A 22975-nucleotide genomic window follows, 5' to 3' on the forward strand; every position below is an offset into this window, starting at 1 on the left:
ATTAAATCCCCCTCAGAGACACAGGTCCATTAAATCCCCCTCAGAGACACAGGTCCATTAAATCCCCCTCAGAGACACAGGTCCATTAAATCCCCCTCAGACACACACAGGTCCATTAAATCCCCCTCAGAGACACAGATCCATGAAATCCCTCAGAGAGACAGGTCCATTAAATCCCCCTCAGAGACATAGATCCATTAAATCCCCCTCAGAGAGACAGGTCCATTAAATCCCCCTCAGAGACACACAGGTCCATTAAATCCCTCTCAGAGACACAGGTCCATTAAATCCCTCTCAGAGACACATAGGTAGAATGATATAATAGATAACCTTTAGTTTTAGACTGGTATGGTGGCAAGTCAGAGACAAACTTACCTCCCTCCAGTTCCTCAGAGTCAGGATGTGGGCTGACTGGAAGAGAGAAGGACTCAATTAGACAACGCTTGTGTTTCTACTTCAACTGTACACACACACACACACACACACACACACACACACACACACACACACACACACACACACACACACACACACACACACACACACAGAGACACAGACAGAGACACAGACAGAGACACAGAGACAGACACCACACACACACCTACCTTGGTCCCCAGTAACACCATCTGTCCTGCGTAGCTGCAGACAGACTGGTAGCAGGCCTTCTCTCCTACTAGGGCCTAAAACACAACACTGTTAGTCTGGAGAGCAGAGGTCAAAGGCCAGGACACTGTTATTCAGAGTGAAAATCAACCATGACTGCTATTTCTCAATAATACTTTTAGATACAAATGTGGCAAATATATGCCAAGAATCCTGAACAAGACCTTCGTACGGATTCAATGATTATTTCAGGAAGATCCAAAACATCATGGTTATGTTGACTCTGAATAACTCCATGTAGAGGTATGGGAGACAGGTGGGAGGGAATCACTGGTGACCCCCCTGCTCCTTGATTGAACAGCTTCAGTCCCCCTGAAGAGACGCTCTCCTCTCTGGCTGCTTCTGATCCAGTGACGAGGACGTTGGTCCTGTGTGATTGGACAGAGCCAGCTGCTCTACAACAGGTAGACTGGTGATTAAAAGGTTTCATTCCAGGTAGTGGTTTGTAACCTTCCCAGCTGGTTTCAACATTTTGGTGTTTAGTAGTTAAGGTAGCGGAGACTGATTCTTCAGGGGGATAAATTATCTTGTGCAACCTTTTCCCACTAGCCAGCCTAGTCCTGTACTGTCTGACCCTGCTCCATAACCCTTAACCTTTGACCCATAAAACTTACCTGACACCCTCTACTACCACTGACCTCTAACCCCTCACCTGTGACCTTTGCCAGTGCCAGGTGATGCCTTCCCCTCTACAGCTACTGACCTATGACCCCTTCTCCATGCCCTTTCACCCCTACCATTACTTCTCAACCCTCACTATCTATCCTACCCACCGCAACTTCTCTACAGTCACCTCTGACATCTGACCCTGACCCCTCACCCCTGACCCTCACCAGTGCCTGGCTGACGTTTCCCCCCGTTGCCAGCGATTTAAAATGGCTGCTGTTGTAGACCAGCTGCACCTCAGCCACGTCCAAGCTCTCCAGCTCCTCCTGGCTGGGTCGGTCCACCACACGCAGCTTCTCCCCACTGTCCATCACCACCAGGGTACGACTGTTGATCCACTGTGGAGGGGGAGGGGGAACACAATAGGTGAGTGGGTGTGAAAGAGCAAGAGAGACACAGAGAGAGACAAAGGGAGGCAGGGGGGAAGGAGGGGGATAATAACAGAGAGGCAGGGGGTGAAGGAGATGGATAATAACAGGAAGGCAGGGGGTGAAGGAGAGGGATAATAACAGAGGCAGGGGGTGAAGGAGAGGGATAATAACAGGAAGGCAGGGGGTGAAGGAGATGGATAATAACAGGAAGGCAGGGGGTGAAGGAGAGGGATAATAACAGAGAGGCAGGGGGTGAAGGAGGGGGATAATAACAGAGAGGCAGGGGGTGAAGGAGGGGATAATAACAGAGGAAAGGGTGAAGGAGAGGGCTAATAACAGAGAGGCAGGGGGTGAAGGAGAGGGATAATAGAGAGGCAGGGGGTGAAGGAGAGGGATAATAGAGAGGCAGGGGGTGAAGGAGAGGGATAATAACAGAGAGGCATCGGGTGAAGGAGAGGGATAATAACAGAGAGGCAGGGGGTGAAGGAGAGGGATAATAACAGAGAGGCAGGGGGTGAAGGAGAGGGATAATAACAGAGAGGCAGGGGGTGAAGGAGAGGGATAATAACAGAGAGGCAGGGGGTGAAGGAGAGGGATAATAACAGAGAGGCAGGGGGTGAAGGAGAGGGATAATAACAGAGAGGCAGGGGGTGAAGGAGAGGGATAATAACAGAGAGGCAGGGGGTGAAGGAGAGGGATAATAACAGAGAGGCAGGGGGTGAAGGAGGGGGATAATAACAAAGAGGCAGAGCCAGAACCAGAAAGCGCGACAGAACAATGGCGACAGAGAGAGACCTTGGCTGTGTTCAAAACTGTGACGTATCATGAGTAAATTGTGACTGTCTGACAAATAATAATGAGTAGTTATTTATAATGCAAAGTTCTTTGTAGATCAGTCAGTCTTGACTAAACATTTCAAATCAGCTGCGACGTCAAACACGCCCATTCAGTAAGGATAAGAGGAAGGAACGGAGAAGGGCAGAGGGTTAAAAAAAAGAAGAGAGGCCTGTAAAGAAAGACAGATCCCGAAGTGACATCATGCGGAACTTACATTCAGACTGATGATGTCACAGTTCAGCTGCAGTTGTCTTTGCTTGATGACATGGATGGTTCCGGTCTCATCCTTCTTCACCTGGACACAAACAGCCAGTCAGTCAACAGGACAGTAAGTTTACAACAACAACAAAAAAATATATTGTTATTGTTTACTAAACAAGGAATAATGGTAACCAGGAAGTAAACAGGAAGTGAGGTGTTACCAGCAGGAAGTGTACGGTGTCTCCTCTGCAGAATGCCAGGACGGGGTTGACCACCTTCTGAACGGGGACAAACTGCCAGGCCAGCTGGGGAACACTGGTCGGGTCCGTCTGCAACATCAACAACAATAGACAGGTCTTATTCATCAGTGTCCCAAATGGCACCCTATTCCCTATATAGTGCACTACTTTAGACCAGGGCAAATGACACCCTATTCCCTATATAGCGCACTACTTTAGACCAGGGTGCCATTTCTAGCCGTTCCAATACGACAGCCAATCCACGGTGAGTATTGTGGTGTATAAAACGGTTGCCAGGGTGTAGTGTGTATCAGCGAGGTGGGTGCTACAGACTGGTGGAGGATGAGGTGAATAACCCTCATACGAAGAACCAAAACAAATGCCCGGGGTTTATTGGAACAAAAGGGTTCTCCAACAATGTCCTCCAGCCTTTATATTCTCTCTGCCTGCTGTCTGTGAACAAAACCTTATTACAGGCACTACCACAGTGTATGATGAAGACTGATGTACTTTAATCAGTTCAGCAAATAGCTGAATCTTTATACAATGAATAGAAATTACAGGGCCTTTCTCCTGTTCTGTTCCTAGCCAGGCAGCATCTATTGTGCCTCCCCCCCAGCCTCCAATCTCCTGTTCTGTTCCTAGCCAGGCAGCATCTATTGTGCCTCCCCCCCAGCCTCCAATCTCCTGTTCTGTTCCTAGCCATGCAGCATCTATTGTGCCCCCTCCCCCCCCTCCCTCCAATCTCCTGTTCTGTTCCTAGCAGTAACTAGACATGTTATGATTGTGACATTCAATAAAGGCTTAGAGATGAGTTTATAATAACATTATGGGTCTTTAGCGCCGTTCTACAGTGAGGCAAGAGCCCATTAGAGCAAGCAACAGGGAAGAGGTCACAGAGAGGGTGGGAAGGAGAGCGGGAGAGGGAGAAGAGAGGTCAGAGAAGGATAACTAGAGAGAGGAAGGGTTGAGGGAGAAGAGAGGTCAGAGAAGGATAACTAGAGAGAGGAAGGGTTGAGGGGGAAGAGAGGTCAGAGAAGGATAACTAGAGAGAGGAAGGGTTGAGGGAGAAGAGAGGTCAGAGAAGGATAACTAGAGAGAGGAAGGGTTGAGGGAGGTCAGAGAAGGATAACTAGAGAGAGGAAGGGTTGAGGGAGAAGAGAGGTCAGAGAAGGATAACTAGAGAGAGGAAGGGTTGAGGGGGAAGAGAGGTCAGAGAAGGATAACTAGAGAGAGGAAGGGTTGAGGGGTAAGAGAGGTCAGAGAAGGATAACTAGAGAGAGGAAGGGTTGAGGGAGAAGAGAGGTCAGAGAAGGATAACTAGAGAGAGGAAGGGTTGAGGGGTAAGAGAGGTCAGAGAAGGATAACTAGAGAGAGGAAGGGTTGAGGGAGAAGAGAGGTCAGAGAAGGATAACTAGAGAGAGGAAGGGTTGAGGGAGAAGAGAGGTCAGAGAAGGATAACGAGAGAGAGGAAGGGTTAAGGGAGAAGAGAGGTCAGAGAAGGATAACGAGAGAGAGAGGAAGGATTGTGAGGGAGAAGAGAGGTCAGAGAAGGATAACGAGAGAGAGGGAGGGTTGAGGGAGAAGAGAGGTCAGAGAAGGATAACTAGAGAGAGGAAGGGTTGAGGGAGAAGAGAGATCAGAGAAGGATATAACGAGAGAGAGGAAGGATTGTGAGGGAGGAGGTCAGAGAAGGATAACGAGAGAGGGGGAGGGTTGTGAGGGAGAAGAGAGGTCAGAAGGATAACGAGAGAGGGGGAGGGTTGTGAGGGAGAAGAGAGGTCAGAGAAGGATAACTAGAGGGAGGGTTGAGGGAGAAGAGAGGTCAGAGAAGGATAATGAGAGAGGGGGAGGGTTGTGAGGGAGAAGAGAGGTCAGAGAAGGATAATGAGAGAGGGGGAGGGTTGTGAGGGAGAGGGAGAAAGACCTAGATGAGAGAAGAGGTACCTTGCCATAGGGAAATGTCATCCACACTTTGAGAGAAGGCTTCAGTCCGATCACTAGAATCTGAAAGGAACAAGCTCGTGTTGGATTGAAAACAGACAAAGACAAATATTCTCAGTGGAATTAAAGAGTAAGACAAAAATAACAATAACAATGTTAACTGTAGGTTGTCAATGTAGTGAGTAGTGTGTAGTGTATAGGGTGTAGTGTGTAGTGTATAGTGTGTAGTGTGTTGTGTATAGTGTATAGGGTGTAGTGTAGTGTGTAGTGTATAGGGTGTAGTGTATAGGGTGTAGTGTGCAGTGTATAGTGTATAGGGTGTAGTGTGTAGTGTAGTGTGTAGTGTATAGGGTGTAGTGTATAGGGTGTAGTGTGCAGTGTATAGTGTGTAGTGTATAGTGTATAGTGTATAGGGTGTAGTGTGTAGTGTGTAGTGTGTAGTGTGTAGTGTATAGTGTAGTGTGTATAGTGTATAGTGTATAGTGTATAGTGTATAGTGTATAGTGTGTAGTGTATAGTGTGTAGTGTATAGTGTGTAGTGTATAGTGTGTAGTGTATAGTGTGTAGTGTATAGTGTGTAGTGTATAGGGTGAAGGGTATAGGGTGTAGTGTATAGTGTGTAGGGTGTCAATGTAGTGTGTAGTGTATAGTGTATAGTGTATAGGGTATAGTGTAGTGTGTAGTGTATAGTGTATAGTGTGTAGTGTATAGTGTGTAGTGTGTAGTGTATAGTGTATAGTGTGTAGTGTGTAGTGTGTAGTGTAGTGTGTAGTGTGTAGTGTATAGTGTGTAGTGTATAGTGTGTGGTGTGTGGTGTGTAGTGTGTTGTGTATAGTGTATAGTGTATAGGGTGTAGTGTGTAGTGTATAGTGTGTAGTGTGTAGTGTGTAGTGTGTTGTGTATAGTGTGTAGTGTATAGTGTGTAGTGTGTAGTGTGTTGTGTATAGTGTATAGTGTATAGGGTGTAGTGTGTAGGGTGTAGTGTATAGTGTGTTGTGTATAGTGTGTAGTGTATAGTGTATAGTGTATAGTGTATAGTGTAGTGTATAGTGTGTAGTGTGTAGTGTGTAGTGTGTTGTGTGTTGTGTATAGTGTATAGGGTGTAGGGTGTAGTTTGTAGGGTGTAGTGTGTAGGGTGTAGTGTGTAGGGTGTAGTGTGTGGGTGTAGGACAGGATCATCAACCAGATTCAGCTGCGGGGCTGTTTATTCTTTAGCAGATGGTCAGGGGTCCAGAACATAATTACAGATCATTTGTAGACTGCAAATTGACCGCAAGAAGCCCAAACAGATTTAACATGACTTAAACATAATCATTCAAACCTTGTGTACAGTGTATAGTGTGTAATACGATCACGTACACTCTGTGGCCAGTTTATTAGGTAACCCATCTAGTACTGGGTCAGACCCCTTTAACTCCAGAACAGCCTGAATTTTCCAGGACAAGGAAACGTTGCTCAATTGGTATCAAGGGACCTAACGCGTGGCAGTAATAGGGACCCTAACGCGTGGCAGGAATAGGGACCCTAACGCGTGGCAGGAATAGGGACCCTAACGCGTGGCAGGAATAGGGACCCTAACGCGTGGCAGGAATAGGGACCCTAACGCGTGGCAGGAATAGGGACCCTAACGCGTGGCAGGAATAGGGACCCTAACGCGTGGCAGGAATAGGGACCCTAACGCGTGGCAGGAATAGGGACCCTAACGCGTGGCAGGAATAGGGACCCTAACGCGTGGCAGGAATAGGGACCCTAACGCGTGGCAGGAATAGGGACCCTAACGCGTGGCAGGAATAGGGACCCTAACGCGTGGCAGGAATAGGGACCCTAACGCGTGGCAGGAATAGGGACCCTAACGCGTGGCAGGAATAGGGGACCCTAACGCGTGGCAGGAATAGGGGACCCTAACGCGTGGCAGGAATAGGGGACCCTAACGCGTGGCAGGAATAGGGGACCCTAACGCGTGGCAGGAATACACCACCAGCCTTTACCGTTGACCCCAGGCAGGGGTTGTGGCTGCCTACACCACATCCTGACTGCCATCGCCATGCCGAAACAGTCATCAGACCAGGCAGTGTTTTTCCACTACTTAATTGTCCAGTGTTGGTGATGGCCTGCCCACTGCAGCAGTGTTGGTGATGGCCTGCCCACTGCAGCAGTGTTGGTGATGGCCTGCCCACTGCAGCAGTGTTGGTGATGGCCTGCCCACTGCAGCAGTGTTGGTGATGGCCTGCCCACTGCAGCAGTGTTGGTGATGGCCTGCCCACTGCAGCAGTGTTGGTGATGGCCTGCCCACTGCAGCAGTGTTGGTGATGGCCTGCCCACTGCAGCAGTGTTGGTGATGGCCTGCCCACTGCAGCAGTGTTGGTGATGGCCTGCCCACTGCAGCAGTGTTGGTGATGGCCTGCCCATTGCAGCAGTTTCTCCTTGTTTGTAGCTGATAGGACCCCGGTGTGGTCGTCTGCTGAGATAGAGCATCCATGACAAGGAGCGACAAGGAGCGACGAGTTGTGTGTTCCGAGAGGCTGTTCAGATGCCATTATTTGCTTGTGTGTGGCCAGCCTGTTAGTTCCCATGATTCTTACCATTCTCCTTCAACCTCTCATCAACGAGCTGTTTTCTCCCACAGGACTTCCGCTGACTGGATGTTTTGTTTGTCACACCATTCTTGGGGCGGCAGGGTAGCCTAGTGGTTAGAGTGTTGTACTAGTAACCGGAAGATTGCAAGTTGAAACCCCTGAGCTGACATGGTACAAATCTGTCGTTCTGCCCCTGAACAGGCAGTTAACCCACTGTTCCCAGGCCGTCATTGAAAATAAGAATTTGTTCTTAACTGACTTGCCTGGTTAAATAAAATAAAAACACTAGAGATTGTCGTGTGTGAAAAGCCCAGGAGGCTGTCAGTTTCTGAGATCCTGGAACCGACGATCTTACCACGTCGCTTAGACCATTCTAACGTTCAATCCAACAGTAACTGAATGCCTTGATGCCTGCTTTATATAGCAAGCCACATGACTCACTGTCTGTAGGAGCAAACCATTTTGGTGAACGGGCGGGGGGGGGGGGGGGTGTACCTAATAAACTGGCCACTCAGTGTATCCCTCTCTCTATTATGCGTGGGAATACTAGGGAACATATTTCCAAAATTAAAATCATTTGAGCTGATTTGCTGGTGATTTTACCGTTTTTGTTGTTGTCCAACAATAAAATATTTGAATAAAAATACGTCTTTTTTAATTTTTTACCCAGAAAACAAAAGGGGGTGAAATAATGGTCGCCAGTTGGGTAAACCTGGTACAGGGTTTACCTTAGTAAGAGAGGCCATGGCCAGGAGAGAGTACTGTGTGATGGGGTGATCCTTCAGGTCCGGGGCGGTAAGGAGAGGCTCCACATTACACACCTCTCCCTTAGAGCCACTGAACAGACAACGAGACTCACATGTACGCATCCCCATCAACCTCCTACACGCAGAGAGAGAGAGAGAGAGGAGGGAGGAGAGAGAGGAGGGAGGAGAGCGAGCGAGAGGCAGAGAGAGAAACAGAGAGAGGGGGGGAGAAGAGAGAGAGACAGAGAGAGGAGGGAGGGGGAGAAGAGGGAGGAGGGGAGAGAGAAAAGGGAGGAGGGGAGAGAGAAGAGAGAAGAGGGAGAGAGAAGAGGGAGGAGGGGAGAGAGAAAAGGGAGGAGGGGAGAGAGAAAAGGGAGGAGGGGAGAGAGAAAAGGGAGGAGGGGAGAGAGAAGAGGGAGGAGGGGAGAGAGAAAAGGGAGAGAGAAGAGCGAGAGAGAAGAGGGAGGAGGGGAGAGAGAAGAGCGAGAGAGAAGAGGGAGGAGGGGAGAGAGAAGAGCGAGAGAGAAGAGGGAGGAGGGGAGAGAGAAGAGCGAGAGAGAAGAGGGAGGAGGGGAGAGAGAAGAGCGAGAGAGAAGAGGGAGGAGGGGAGAGAGAAGAGCGAGAGAGAAGAGCGAGTGAGAAGAGGGAGGAGGGGAGAGAGAAGAGCGAGAGAGAAGAGAGAGAGAAGAGCGAGAGAGAAGAGAGAGAAGAGCGAGAGAAGAGGGAGGAGGGGAGAGAGAAGAGGGAGGAGGGGAGAGAGAAGAGCGAGAGAGAAGAGGGAGGAGGGGAGAGAGAAGAGCGAGAGAGAAGAGGGAGGAGGGGAGAGAGAAGAGCGAGAGAGAAGAGGGAGGAGGGGAGAGAGAAGAGCGAGAGAGAAGAGGGAGGAGGGGAGAGAGAAGAGCGAGAGAGAAGAGGGAGGAGGGGAGAGAGAAGAGCGAGAGAGAAGAGGGAGGAGGGGAGAGAGAAGAGCGAGAGAGAAGAGGGAGGAGGGGAGAGAGAAGAGCGAGATGAGAAGAGGGAGGAAGAGCGAGAGAGAAGAGCGAGAGAGAAGAGAGAGAAGAGGGAGGAGGGGAGAAGAGGGAGAGAGAGAGCGAGAGAGAAGAGGGAGGAGGGGAGAGAGAAGAGCGAGAGAGAAGAGGGAGGAGGGGAGAGAGAAGAGCGAGAGAGAAGAGGGAGGGGAGAGAGAAGAGCGAGAGAGAAGAGGGAGGGGAGAGAGAAGAGCGAGAGAGAAGAGGGAGGGGAGAGAGAAGAGCGAGAGAGAAGAGGGAGGGGAGAGAGAAGAGCGAGAGAGAAGAGGGAGGGGAGAGAGAAGAGCGAGAGAGAAGAGGGAGGGGGAGAGAGAAGAGCGAGAGAGAAGAGGGAGGGGAGAGAGAAGAGCGAGAGAGAAGAGGGAGGGGAGAGAGAAGAGCGAGAGAGAAGAGGGAGGGGAGAGAGAAGAGCGAGAGAGAAGAGGGAGGGGAGAGAGAAGAGCGAGAGAGAAGAGGGAGGAGGGGAGAGAGAGAAGAGCGAGAGAGAAGAGGGAGGGAGTGAGGAGGAGAAGATGAGAAGTAGCGCGGAGAGAAGAGGAGGAGCGGTGGAGAGAGAAGAGCGGAGAGAGAAGAGGAGGAGGGGAGAGAGAAACGAGCGAGGAGAGAAGAGGAGGAGGGAGAGAGAAGAGCGATGAGAGAAGAGGAGACGGGAGAGAGAAGAGAGAGAGAAGAGGGAGGAGGGGAGAGAGAGAAGAGCAGAGAGAGAGGAAGAAGAGGGAGGAGGGGAGAGAAGAGAGGAGAGGAGAAGAGAGAAGGACAGAGGGAGAGAGAAGAGCGAGAGAAGAAGAGGAGAGAAGGAGAGAGAAGAGCGAGAGAGAAGAGGAGGACGGGGAGGAGAGAGAAGAGCGAGAGAGAAGAGGGAGGAGGGGAGAGAGCCGAGCGAGAGAGAAGGAGGGAGGGGAGAGAGAAGAGCCGAAGAGAGGAAGAGGAGAAGAGGGAGGGGAGAGAGAGGGCGAGAGACGAGAGAGGGAGGAGGGAGAGAGAAGAAGAGCGATGAAGAGGAGGAGGGGAGAGAGAAGAGCGAGAGGAAGAGGGAGGAGGGGAGAGAGAAGAGCGAGAGAGAAGAGGGAGGAGGGGAGAGAGAAGAGCGAGAGAGAAGAGGGAGGAGGGGAGAGAGAAGGAGCGAGAGAGAAGAGGGAGGAGGGGAGAGAGAAGAGCGAGAGAGAAGAGGGAGGAGGGGAGAGAGAACGAGCGAGAGAGAAGAGAGGAGGGGGAGAGAGAAAGAGAAGAGCGAGAGAGAAGAGGGAGGAGGGGAGAGAGAAGAGCGAGAGAGAAGAGGGAGGAGGGGGAGAGAGAAGGAGCGAGAGAGAAGAGGGAGGAGGGGAGAGAGAAGAGCGAGAGAGAAGAGGGAGGAGGGGAGAGAGAAGAGCGAGAGAAGAAGAGGGAGGAGGGGAGAGAGAAGAGCGAGAGAGAAGAGGGAGGAGGGGGAGAGAGAAGAGCGAGAGAGAAGAGGGAGGAGGGGAGAGAGAAGAGCGAGAGAGAAGAGGGAGGAGGGGAGAGAGAAGAGCGAGAGAGAAGAGGGAGGAGAGGAGAGAGAAGAGCGAGAGAGAAGAGGGAGGAGGGGAGAGAGAAGAGGGAGGAGGGAAAGGAGAGAGAACAAAACAAGTAAAGATATAAAACAAGCCCCTCACAGACTAACAAAATAAACATATCTCCAGTCCCAAAGTAGAACTGTGGTTCATTAGAACAATATTGAATATCCTATTTCCCCTAAAGCCCTCACATTCTGACACACACACGCCGTACAGAACAGAGTGTATGAGTCCCAAACGGCACCCTATGGGCCCTGGTCAGATGTAGTGCACTTTATAGGGAGCCATTTGGGACACAACCCTTAGAGGAGCCAGAAAACCCAAAAAGTACTTCTGCCCCTATTTCCATTCATCTGACCTGAATAAGAGAGACAGCTTTGTATAATAATGTCAAACAGAGCAGGGGTCATTCTGTCTCACTGTAATACCTCATTACACACACACACACACTCCCTGTCTCGCTGTAATACCTCATTAAAATAATGTACTGTTAGACTGTGGTTACAGATAGTGACAGGGGTGGGCCTGTTACAGTCTGTTATAGTCTGGGCCTGTTTTAGTCTGGGCCTGATATAGTCTGTTGTAGTCTGGGCCTGTTTTAGTCTGGGCCTGATATAGTCTGTTGTAGTCTGGACCTGTTATAGTCTGGGCCTGATATAGTCTGTTATAGTTTGGGCATGTTACAGTGTGCTATAGTCTGGGCCTGTTATAATCTGGGCCTGTTATAGTCTGTTATAGTCTGGGACTGTTACAGTCTGGTCCTGCTATTGTCTGTTATAGTCTGGGCCTGCTATTGTCTGTTATAGTCTGGGCCTGCTATAGTCTGGGCCTGTTATAGTCTGGGCCTGCTAATGTCTGTTATTGTCTGGGCCTGCTATTGTCTGTTATAGTCTGGGCCTGCTATTGTCTGTTATAGTCTGGGCCTGTTATAGTCTGTTATAGTCTGGGCCTGTTATAGTCTGGGCCTGCTATTGTCTGTTATAGTCTGGGCCTGTTATAGTCTGGGCCTGTTACAGTCTGGGCCTGCTATTGTCTGTTATAGTCTGGGCCTGCTATTGTCTGTTATAGTCTGGGCCTGCTATTGTCTGGGCCTGCTATTGTCTGTTATAGTCTGGGCCTGTTTATTGTCTGTTATAGTCTGGGCCTGCTATTGTCTGTTATAGTCTGGGCCTGTTACAGTCTGGGCCTGCTATTGTCTGTTATAGTCTGGGCCTGCTATTGTCTGTTATAGTCTGGGCCTGCTATTGTCTGTTATAGTCTGGGCCTGCTATAGTCTGGGCCTGTTATAGTCTGGGCCTGTTATAGTCTGGGCCTGTTATAGTCTGGGCCTGTTATAGTCTGGGCCTGTTATAGTCTGGGCCTGTTATAGTCTGGGCCTGTTATAGTCTGGGCCTGTTATAGTCTGTTATAGTCTGGGCCTGTTATAGTCTGGGCCTGTTATAGTCTGGGCCTGTTATAGTCTGTTATAGTCTGGGCCTGTTATAGTCTGGGCCTGTTATAGTCTGGGCCTGTTATAGTCTGGGCCTGTTATAGTCTGGGCCTGTTATAGTCTGGGCCTGTTATAGTCTGGGCCTGTTATAGTCTGGGCCTGTTATAGTCTTGATGTGTTTGTATTTGGTAGACGTTTGGTTGCTACTATTGTTCTTTATTTTGATGTTTTGTCCTGTTTGTCTTTTGTGGACGGCAACAGGCTACAGAATGTCCTGTTTGTCTTTTGTGGACGGCAACAGGCTACAGAATGTCCTGTTTGTCTTTTGTGGACGGCAACAGGCTACAGAATGTCCTGTTTGTCTTTTGTGGACGGCAACAGGCTACAGAATGTCCTGTTTGTCTTTTGTGGACGGCAACAGGCTACAGAATGTCCTGTTTGTCTTTTGTGGACGGCAAAAGGCTACAGAATGTCCTGTTTGCCTCTGTTTCCACCCATTGGTTTAAATATCCACCTACACTATGTTCACCAGAGTGCAGTTGTAGATAAAACCTTCATGTTGTTGTAATGTATTTGGCCCTAAAAGTGATGCTTACACACTAATGCCAGATAGACACAAGGAAAGATAAAACTCAATGTAGCCGATAGATATGCAAACTAATTATACATTTATGGATTTTTTTATGCATTGTTTTCCCTTTATTCAACCCGCACGCCACCCACCCGCCCTTCATCCACACAATATTACATGGCCCTAAACCCACCCGCCCACAGTGTCCGCGGGGACTGCATGTTGAGTCAACCAGCACATCACTCCTAGTGTCTGCAGAGCAATACTGCCCCCTGTCAGTCACTGCAGGTAACTTCACACACACACACAATCTCTGAGGAGACAAATGAGTATTACCTGAAAGCCAGCTCAAACACAGAGCCACCGCTGTCGTTGCACACTGCCAGCGTAGGGTCATCGGTGAACTGAGAGAGAGAGAGAGGGACAACCGAGGAGTTCAATAGAGACGACCTGAGCAGAAGACGCGTTTCAATTCAACTTGACTTTTACACAGACAGACTACCTTGACATGTAAGATGGCGGTGCCGGGTGGGTGGGCGTCGGTAATGGTTCGCAGAAGCTTCCCATTGGCCAGATCCCACATGGTGATATGTCCCTTGGCAAAGCCACAGAGCAGGCGGGTGCAGTCGTGGTTGATGCTGAGGGCGGAGACGGCTCCGTACTCCGCCCCTGTCGCCGTGCTTCCCAAGCACAAACGGAGAGCCTGGTTCAGATCTGAAGGAGAAAAAAAAACGCATTACCCATCAGGCAACGCACTGTGGAGCCAAGCACTATGGGAGAGGTCGCTCTTAACTCTTATACTGTCATAGAACAACAACAGACACTGGGACAGTCCGTCTTTATAAACATATGGGGATCAGTCAAAACACATGTTCTGCTGACAACATCAATCACAAACATGCTGCACACGGTAGTGAATGACAACCACACTACATACAACAACACATGTCTGGAACAGCCGGATGAATGACAACCACACTACATACAACAACACATGTCTGGACCAGCCGGATGAATGACAACCACACTACATACAACAACACATGTCTGGACCAGCCGGATGAATGACAACCACACCACATACAACAACACATGTCTGGACCAGCCGGATGAATGACAACCACACTGCATACAACAACACATGTCTGGACCAGCCGGATGAATGACAACCACACTGCATACAACAACACATGTCTGGACCAGCCGGATGAATGACAACCACACTGCATACAACAACACATGTCTGGACCAGCCGGATGAATGACAACCACACTGCATACAACAACACATGTCTGGACCAGCCGGATGAATGACAACCACACTACATACAACAACACATGTCTGGACCAGCCGGATGAACGACAACCACACTGCATACAACAACACATGTCTGGACCAGCCGGATGAACGACAACCACACTGCATACAACAACACATGTCTGGACCAGCCGGATGAATGACAACCACACTGCATACAACAACACATGTCTGGACCAGCCGGATGAATGACAACCACACTGCATACAACAACACATGTCTGGACCAGCCGGATGAATGACAACCACACTGCATACAACAACACATGTCTGGACCAGCCGGATGAATGACAACCACACTGCATACAACAACACATGTCTGGACCAGCCGGATGAATGACAACCACACTGCATACAACAACACATGTCTGGACCAGCCGGATGAATGACAACCACACTGCATACAACAACACATGTCTGGACCAGCCGGATGAATGACAACCACACTACATACAACAACACATGTCTGGACCAGCCGGATGAATGACAACCACACTACATACAACAACACATGTCTGGACCAGCCGGATGAATGACAACCACACTGCATACAACAACACATGTCTGGACCAGCCGGATGAACGACACAGACAAACCACCTTATTCAAAAACCACCCGGAGAAATGAAATAGCACGTGCAGACAATATGATAACATGCCGATGTTGAGCCCAATGAGAGAGAGAGAGAGACAGAGACAGAGAGAGAGAGAGAGAGACAGAGACAGAGAGAGAGAGAGAGACAGAGAGACAGAGACAGAGAGAGAGAGAGAGAGAGACAGAGCTATTGGAAGAATGTACCTTTTCCTGTCCATTCAGAGTTAGCCCAGACAGACAGAGAGACAACAACCAACTAAATATATAACAATCTTCAGTTGAATTCAGAGTTCACACAACCTCAACTTAGTTAGTTAGTTACTACCTTGTCCTTAACCATTCATTGCACTGGCTCATGTCAATGATTATATGACTGCAGTACTAATCACTGATATGTTAAGGACTTACCAAACACTAGAGCCAGGCCATGAGACGTTCCCACTACGATCACACCAGACACAGTCTAGAAACAAAGAAGATATTTAACTAGAGAAGAGGACCAGTCTAGAAACAGAGAGAAGAGGACCAGTCTAGAAACAGAGAGAAGAGGACCAGTCTAGAAACAGAGAGAAGAGGACCAGTCTAGAAACAGAGAGAAGAGGACCAGTCTAGAAACAGAGAGAAGACATTTAACTAGAGAAGAGGACCAGTCTAGAAACAGAGAGAAGAGGACCAGTCTAGAAACAGAGAGAAGACATTTAACTAGAGAAGAGGACCAGTCTAGAAACAGAGAGAAGAGGACCAGTCTAGAAACAGAGAGAAGAGGACCAGTCTAGAAACAGAGAGAAGACATTTAACTAGAGAAGAGGACCAGTCTAGAAACAGAGAGAAGACATTTAACTAGAGAAGAGGACCAGTCTAGAAACAGAGAGAAGACATTTAACTAGAGAAGAGGACCAGTCTAGAAACAGAGAGAAGACATTTAACTAGAGAAGAGGACCAGTCTAGAAACAGAGAGAAGAGGACCAGTCTAGCAACAGAGAGAAGACATTTAACTAGAGAAGAGGACCAGTCTAGAAACAGAGAGAAGACCGTGTAGAAACAGAGAGAAGACAGTCTAGAAACAGAGAGAAGACAGTCTAGAAACAGAGAGAAGACCGTGTAGAAACAGAGAGAAGACCGTGTAGAAACAGAGAGAAGACCGTGTAGAAACAGAGAGAAGACCGTGTAGAAACAGAGAGAAGACCGTGTAGAAACAGAGAGAAGACCGTGTAGAAACAGAGAGAAGACCGTGTAGAAACAGAGAGAAGACCGTGTAGAAACAGAGAGAAGACCGTGTAGAAAGGGTGAAAGCAGCACTACAGTATAGTATGTGATGACTGTACTTACTACTGCAGTTGGCAGTCCAGCATCTACTTTGTCCTGAAGAACAAGGAAGGAAAAAGTACATTTCAGTGATGCATGACAAAATGTACAAATTGAAAGCTGTGTGGTGTTGTGTTGTGTGTGTGTGGTGTGTGTGTGTGGTGTTGTGTTGTGTGTGGTGTTGGTTGTGGTATGTGTGTGTGGTATGTGTGTGTGGTATGTGTGTGTGGTATGTGTGTGTGGTGTTGGTTGTGTGTGTGTGGTATGTGTGTGTGGTGTTGTGTTGTGTGTGGTGTGTGTGTGTGGTGTTGGTTGTGTGTGTGTGGTATGTGGTGTTGGTTGTGTGTGTGTGGTATGTGTGTGTGGTGTTGGTTGTGTGTGTGTGGTATGTGTGTGTGGTGTTGGTTGTGTGTGTGTGTGTGTGTGGTGTGTGTGTGTGTGGTGTCGGTTGTGTGTGTGGTGTTGGTTGTGAGTGTGGTGGGTGTGTGTGTGTGACTCACAGCGGCTGAGACTATCTGAGCAGAGATGCCTTTCAGGATGCTGTGCCGGAGCACAGAGCCATGGACTGTAGTGCTGAGTTCCACTGTCTTCCTCTTCCTACACACACACCACACACACACACACACACACACACACACACACCACACCACACCAACACCACACGGATAGACTGTTAAGTTAGAATCTCAGTTGTGATGACAAATATCAGTTAACTGTATCCGTAATGCATAATGTAACCTGCTGAATACAGCCCATCACAGAAGGGTCTCAAAACCTGCCCATTGGGAGTTAGGTTAAGGGTTAAGGTTACATTTAGCTTTAGGGAAAATAGGATGTTGGATTGGGAACCAATTCTTTGGTCCCCGCAAGTATAGTGATACAAGACTGTGTGTGTACACATTTTACAAGAAGTCCTCACTAGAATAGCAAACCAACTACAATTCAGAGAAGGGAGGACATTTTGCCAGTCCTCACTTGTATAAGAAGGTTATTTTAGGCTTAGTGGTTAGGTTTAAGGTTAGGATTAGAATTAAGGGTTAGGTTTAGGGGTTAGGTTTAAGGTTAGGATTAGAATTAAGGGTTAGGTTTAGGGGTTAGGTTTAAGGTTAGGATTAGAATTAAGGGTTAGGTTTAGGGGTTAGGTTTAAGGTTAGGATTAGAATTAAGGGTTAGGTTTAGGGGTTAGGTTTAAGGTTAGGATTAGAATTAAGGGTTAGGTTTAGGGGTTAGGTATAAGGTTAGGATTAGAATTAAGGGTTAGGTTTAGGGGTTAGGTATAAGGTTAGGATTAGAATTAAGGGTTAGGTTTAGGGGTTAGGTATAAGGTTAGGATTAGAATTAAGGGTTAGGTTTAGGGGTTAGGTATAAGGTTAGGATTAGAATTAAGGGTTAGGTTTAGGGGTTAGGTATAAGGTTAGGATTAGAATTAAGGGTTAGGTTTAGGGGTTAGGTATAAGGTTAGGATTAGAATTAAGGGTTAGGTTTAGGGGTTAGGTATAAGGTTAGGATTAGAATTAAGGGTTAGGTTTAGGGGTTAGGTATAAGGTTAGGATTAGAATTAAGGGTTAGGTTTAGGGGTTAGGTATAAGGTTAGGATTAGAATTAAGGGTTAGGTTTAGGGGTTAGGTATAAGGTTAGGATTAGAATTAAGGGTTAGGTTTAGGGGTTAGGTATAAGGTTAGGATTAGAATTAAGGGTTAGGTTTAGGGGTTAGGTATAAGGTTAGGATTAGAATTAAGGGTTAGGTTTAGGGGTTAGGTATAAGGTTAGGATTAGAATTAAGGGTTAGGTTTAGGGGTTAGGTATAAGGTTAGGATTAGAATTAAGGGTTAGGTTTAGGGAAAATATAATTTTCAATGGGAATCAATTGATGGTCCCCATAAAGCCCTCACAAGTATAGTAAGACATAGCTGAGAGTGTGTGTGTGTGTGTGTTACCGTTTGAGGTGTGTGCGGTCACCGCTGTCGGAGCTGGCCAGTGAGGAGGTCTCACAGGAGTGGGCGTCGATGTTCTCTGTGTTCAGCAGACACGTGTCCTCCAGGATGAAGGGCTCGTCCTCATCCTCAGGCTAAAACAGGAGATGGAAGAATCACAACTGTTAGCCCAGATATGATGTAGGGCTGGCTACCCCAATGTGTTGACTTCCTCACACAACATTGTATTGTTCTGTAAGAAGTCAGGGAGCTAGAAGCTGTCAGATTCCTGCAGCATTTGAAATGGAATATGTATAGTTATTGAAAGATGAGAGCCAGTTACCTCATTCAGGATGCTCTCCAATGTAGGCGGGGTGTCAACTTGGGGAATGTCAAACTCTTTATCGTCGATCTGAGGAGAATAGATACGGTATGGAATATGTGTTCAGCACAATGAAGTATATCGAGCTCCGTGGTCGCTCTAGTCAGACATCTCATTATATTACTATTCTACCTAATTCTATGGTTCTAGCGATCTTTAATCGGATATTAAACGTATAGCAGAGACATGGCTGTGCTAAGCCAAAGAAAAGACAACAAAGTAGCCCACTAGCAAGCTACACATTTGACAACGAGCAAAATAAGACTAATGTTAGCTACAGCTTTAATTGCACAAACAAATTCTCATATTTAGCACATCTATCCCCCCAAAAATGCTAGGTTTAGCTATCTATCAAGAAAACCAAAAACTGTTGAGAAACACCCATAAGCGCGACAGTCCCACTCACCGTATCTATTTCCATTAAATTGAGCTGGGATGACGCAGAAACCAAACTGCGTGTATCTGGTGATTCTGACATTGTAAGAGGCCAAATATATTAATATAGATACACAACGAAACAATAGCTACATTATTAGCAAGTTAGCGGTATCACATCTCTCCGATTCCACTCTTCCTTGTTGTACCGGAAGAATGGTGTGTCACGTGATTACGTCACGGCTCGAGGGGTGTGTTCAGTGTATGGAACGTTTGGCAAGGTTCGGAAACATTTTGTCTTGAGCGAATAATACCAACAAAAAGTGTGAATTTTGTATAATAGTTCACAATTTTTTAGAGTGAAATGAATTAGTTCAATATTGCCAGCTAGCTTCCCATCTCTATTTCCCAGATATGTTTCACTCTCTCTGGTATTCCAGGAGTCCTCGGCCCGTATTCATAATCTCAAATCTAGGATCAGGTCAAAACTGATCCTCGATCAGCACTCCGAATCTGAAACCATTTAGGAATATGGGCTCTTTGGAAGAGGTTAATGTGCGGTGGAGGGATGAAGATTCTGTGAAGTGCAATTGCAGCTTTTAACCAGCAGGGGGAGTCCGAAACACAGCCAACATAGGCCGACTAACTACAACATGGTGTTGAAATTATCAAGAGTAGCTAAATGCTGCCTCGTTGTGTCCTATTTCAGTAATACAGGCGAAAGTGACGAGTGTGACCAATCTTCTGAGTGTGATCCCAAATAAAAGTCTGTGGTTTGAACAAGATTTTCTTTGATAAAAAACATCTTATCATCTTCAAATGTTCTAGAAGTAGTCCGCAAAATGATGACATTCTCATTGTTGTTGACAGAGTTGGGGAGTAAATGATTACAAAAAACTGCAACTGTAATCAGTTCCGTAACCAGCTAAAATATTGTAATGAGATTAGATACTTTAGATACAGCTTTCTGTTTTCTCAAGGTCATTCAATTCAGCATCGAAAAAAAGGAGCAAGTTTAAGTTTATTCCACCTGAGTGAGTCTGATGACAAGTCAGAGACCACTATGATGACCACCAATCAGAGACCACTATGACACACCACATGATGACCACCAATCAGAGACCACGATGATGACACACCACATGACGATCACCAATCAGAGACCACTATGATGACACACCACATGACGATCACCAGTCAGAGACCACTATGATGACACACCACATGACGATCACCAGTCAGAGACCACTATGAAACACCACGTGACGATCACCAATCAGAGACCACTATGACACACCACATGACGATCACCAATCAGAGACCACTATGACACACCACATGACGATCACCAATCAGAGACCACTATGACACACCACATGACGATCACCAATCAGAGACCACTATGACACACCACATGACGATCACCAATCAGAGACTACTATGATGACACACCACATGACGATCACCAGTCAGAGACCACTATGACACACCACATGACGATCACCAATCAGAGACCACTATGACACACCACATGACGATCACCAATCAGAGACCACTATGACACACCACATGACGATCACCAATCAGAGACCACTATGACACACCACATGACGATCACCAATCAGAGACCACTATGACACACCACATGACGATCACCAATCAGAGACCACTATGACACACCACATGACGATCACCAATCAGAGACCACTATGATGACACACCACATGACGATCACCAGTCAGAGACCACTATGACACACGACATGACGATCACCAATCAGAGACCACTATGACACACCACATGACGATCACCAATCAGAGACCACTATGATGACACACCACATGACGATCACCAGTCAGAGACCACTATGACACACCACATGACGATCACCAATCAGAGACCACTATGATGACACACCACATGACGATCACCAGTCAGAGACCACTATGACACACCACATGACGATCACCAATCAGAGACCACTATGATGACCACCAATCAGAGACCACTATGATGACACACCAAATGATGACCACCAATCAGAGACCACTCTGACGACACACCAAATGCATTTGAGGGATCTTTTTAAGTCTTCTTCTAATGGGGAAATGAATCCAAAAGTATCTGAAAGTAATCAGATTACATGACTGAGTTTTGGTAATCCAAAAGTTACATTACTAATTACAGTGTTGGACAGGTGACTAGTAACTGTAATAGATTACATTTAGAAAGGAACCTACACAACCCTGGTTGTTGATGATGCCTGTGTCTTGTGCACTGATGCTCAGCCTAAATCAATAGAAAGTTGTGCATTGATCCTGAGTGTGCGGAGACTCCTTTTCATTTAAATGTGTCTTTTGCACAAATCAATGACAGGCCCCTGCAAATAATGTTGTGTTTGACTCTAAATGTCGACAACAACTACATATAAGCCTAACCTTACACTTTTCCAAAACACTGATCGTTTTGGTAAGGAAAGCGTTTCATTGGACAGTGTATACCATGTGTATCCTGCACAGATGACTAATACAACTTGAAATTGAAAGGCTTTACTTGAAACATCTAATGAGGCTGTCACAGAGGTCCGTCAGACACATAGGTACAAAAGCAGATTTGGTCTGGTAGCCCGAAGCTATACTGGTACATCTCTGTTCCTCACAATCCTGGATGCAGGTTGGATTTTACGCTTTACTTTCACAGATCCAGCTTTAAACTTCTTGTTCTTGCTGCTTTTCTCAGTCTTTTGCACATCGGGCACAGACTCAGGACTCCAAACGGACTCTATGGGATGCTTTGGATCCATCACAGACCTCGAGGTGTATATCTGTCTGGACAGGCTCTGTTTCGATAAACTGGGTGTCTGTTTCTGCATAGACTTCTGTCTGGACAGGCTCTGTTTCGATAAACTGGGTGTCTGTGTCTGCATAGACTTCTGTCTGGACAGGCTCTGTTTCGATAAACTGGGTGCCTGTGTCTGCATAGACTTCTGTCTGGACAGTTCTGGTGGCGAGAGCAGCACGCTGATCTTGCTGGACCCCAGGATCGGCTGTTCGAAGCACCAGCCACAGCACCAGCTGAATATGACAGCTAGAGTCAGGGTGATGACGATGGTGCAGAAGATGAATACGACGAGGAAGCCACCAATGCTCCACATGTCGTGGAAGCCCTCATCGGACAGCTTGGAGAAGAGCCTCTCATAGAGGTAGGACCAGTCCTTGGAGATGTTTCTTGCCATGGCAGCCATCTTGGCTCTGGCTCCAGTGTCTTCATTCACCTGTACGGTCATTGAGGTCAATGTCAATTCTCTAATAACCATAGCAATGTGGAAGATACCATTCTGTAAAACATAAATGACACTTACCTCTTGATCACCAGCTATTACTCTGATAGAGAAGAACACAGTTCTATACTATGTGTGAAGCTTCTGGAACACTACATCATTGACGTCCATTTCAGATCCACTTTATCTGTATTCATTCAGAAATAAGAAGAAGATATTGTTGCACGGACATGTAATCTTTTAATGAACAGTAATTCTTTATTATTTCCACCCAGAAAACGAATAATAGCTTCCATCATAACGAAGTCAAGTGCCACTGTCAGTACCAATGAACAAACTGGACAGAGGACCTCAGCTAGCTAGCCAGCTAGCTTTAGTTAGCTTGTTAGCTACTACTGTCAAGTTGCAATAATTGAGCCATGACGAAGTGTGTTAACTTAGGCAACTTTCATTATCATAAAATTCCTTCGTGAGAGCGTTACTTCGACTTACCAAAATTGTTAGTAGGACGTTGGCAAACTATATGGCTTTTATTTGAACCAGAGGATCAGCGGTCACATCGGAAATTCTTGGTAACCATGGTAACGTCGTCATCAACGTTCGCCGCGTGTTACATGAAATTGCTCCAAGCCAAGCACCTAGGAATTCTATGTAGAGAGCATGTATCTTCTTCCTAATGTTAGCTAGCCTACTTTATAACTATTCGTTGAGTTACTTTTAAATATGCATGAGGAAATTCGAGATGGTAGACCTACAGGCTTGTGGTAGAAATGTTGGGGTGAGCAAGTGAAATAGTTTTTAACTAACTGAAAAGTTATCCAATATTTAATTGCTCTAACCTAAGCTCATATTCAGTTGCCCCAAGGAAAAGGAATACAGGAAAAGTTAGTACTGTAATTATGGTTACTACATAAACAATTATAATGCTTTTCACAAGTAAAGAGGCCTGATCACTATCATTCATGTGCTCTTTTTATACCAACCCTGGTCATTAGGCTCTGGCTGCA

The 22975-nt window shown here is 47.0% G+C and overlaps 2 protein-coding genes across 2 annotated transcripts in view; both read right to left on the reverse strand.

Annotated features, from left to right (window-relative positions):
• LOC109878476 (vacuolar protein sorting-associated protein 8 homolog) overlaps positions 1-18916 on the reverse strand; it is a 93244-nt gene extending 74328 nt beyond the window's left edge. Inside the window, 16 exon segments of the mRNA XM_031813331.1 lie at positions 376-411; positions 606-680; positions 1497-1667; positions 2752-2832; positions 2960-3067; positions 4925-4984; positions 8226-8379; positions 13140-13207; positions 13306-13517; positions 14918-14923; positions 15122-15176; positions 16043-16075; positions 16519-16615; positions 17956-18086; positions 18275-18343; positions 18720-18916. Of these exon segments, the coding sequence (XP_031669191.1) occupies positions 376-411; positions 606-680; positions 1497-1667; positions 2752-2832; positions 2960-3067; positions 4925-4984; positions 8226-8379; positions 13140-13207; positions 13306-13517; positions 14918-14923; positions 15122-15176; positions 16043-16075; positions 16519-16615; positions 17956-18086; positions 18275-18343; positions 18720-18791 (1428 nt within the window). The 5' untranslated portion in view covers positions 18792-18916.
• Positions 18917-21229: 2313 nt separating this feature from the next.
• LOC109878473 (uncharacterized) lies at positions 21230-22546 on the reverse strand. The gene is made up of 3 exons (XM_020470692.2): positions 22461-22546; positions 22050-22155; positions 21230-21962 (listed from the first exon to the last, which is right to left on the reverse strand). Exon 3 carries the CDS (start codon positions 21930-21932, stop codon positions 21321-21323), a length of 612 nt encoding a protein of 203 aa, XP_020326281.2. The 5' UTR covers positions 21933-21962; positions 22050-22155; positions 22461-22546; the 3' UTR covers positions 21230-21320.
• Positions 22547-22975: the final 429 nt, after the last annotated feature.

Source organism: Oncorhynchus kisutch, unplaced genomic scaffold (genome assembly GCF_002021735.2).
Source record: "Oncorhynchus kisutch isolate 150728-3 unplaced genomic scaffold, Okis_V2 Okis05a-Okis16b_hom, whole genome shotgun sequence".
NCBI classification, from domain to species: Eukaryota; Metazoa; Chordata; class Actinopteri; order Salmoniformes; family Salmonidae; genus Oncorhynchus; species Oncorhynchus kisutch.

Excerpts from the sequence above, each read along its gene's own strand:
- LOC109878473 (XM_020470692.2), bottom strand. The coding sequence starts at position 21,932 with ATGGCTGCCATGGCAAGAAACATCTCCAAGGACTGGTCCTACCTCTAT.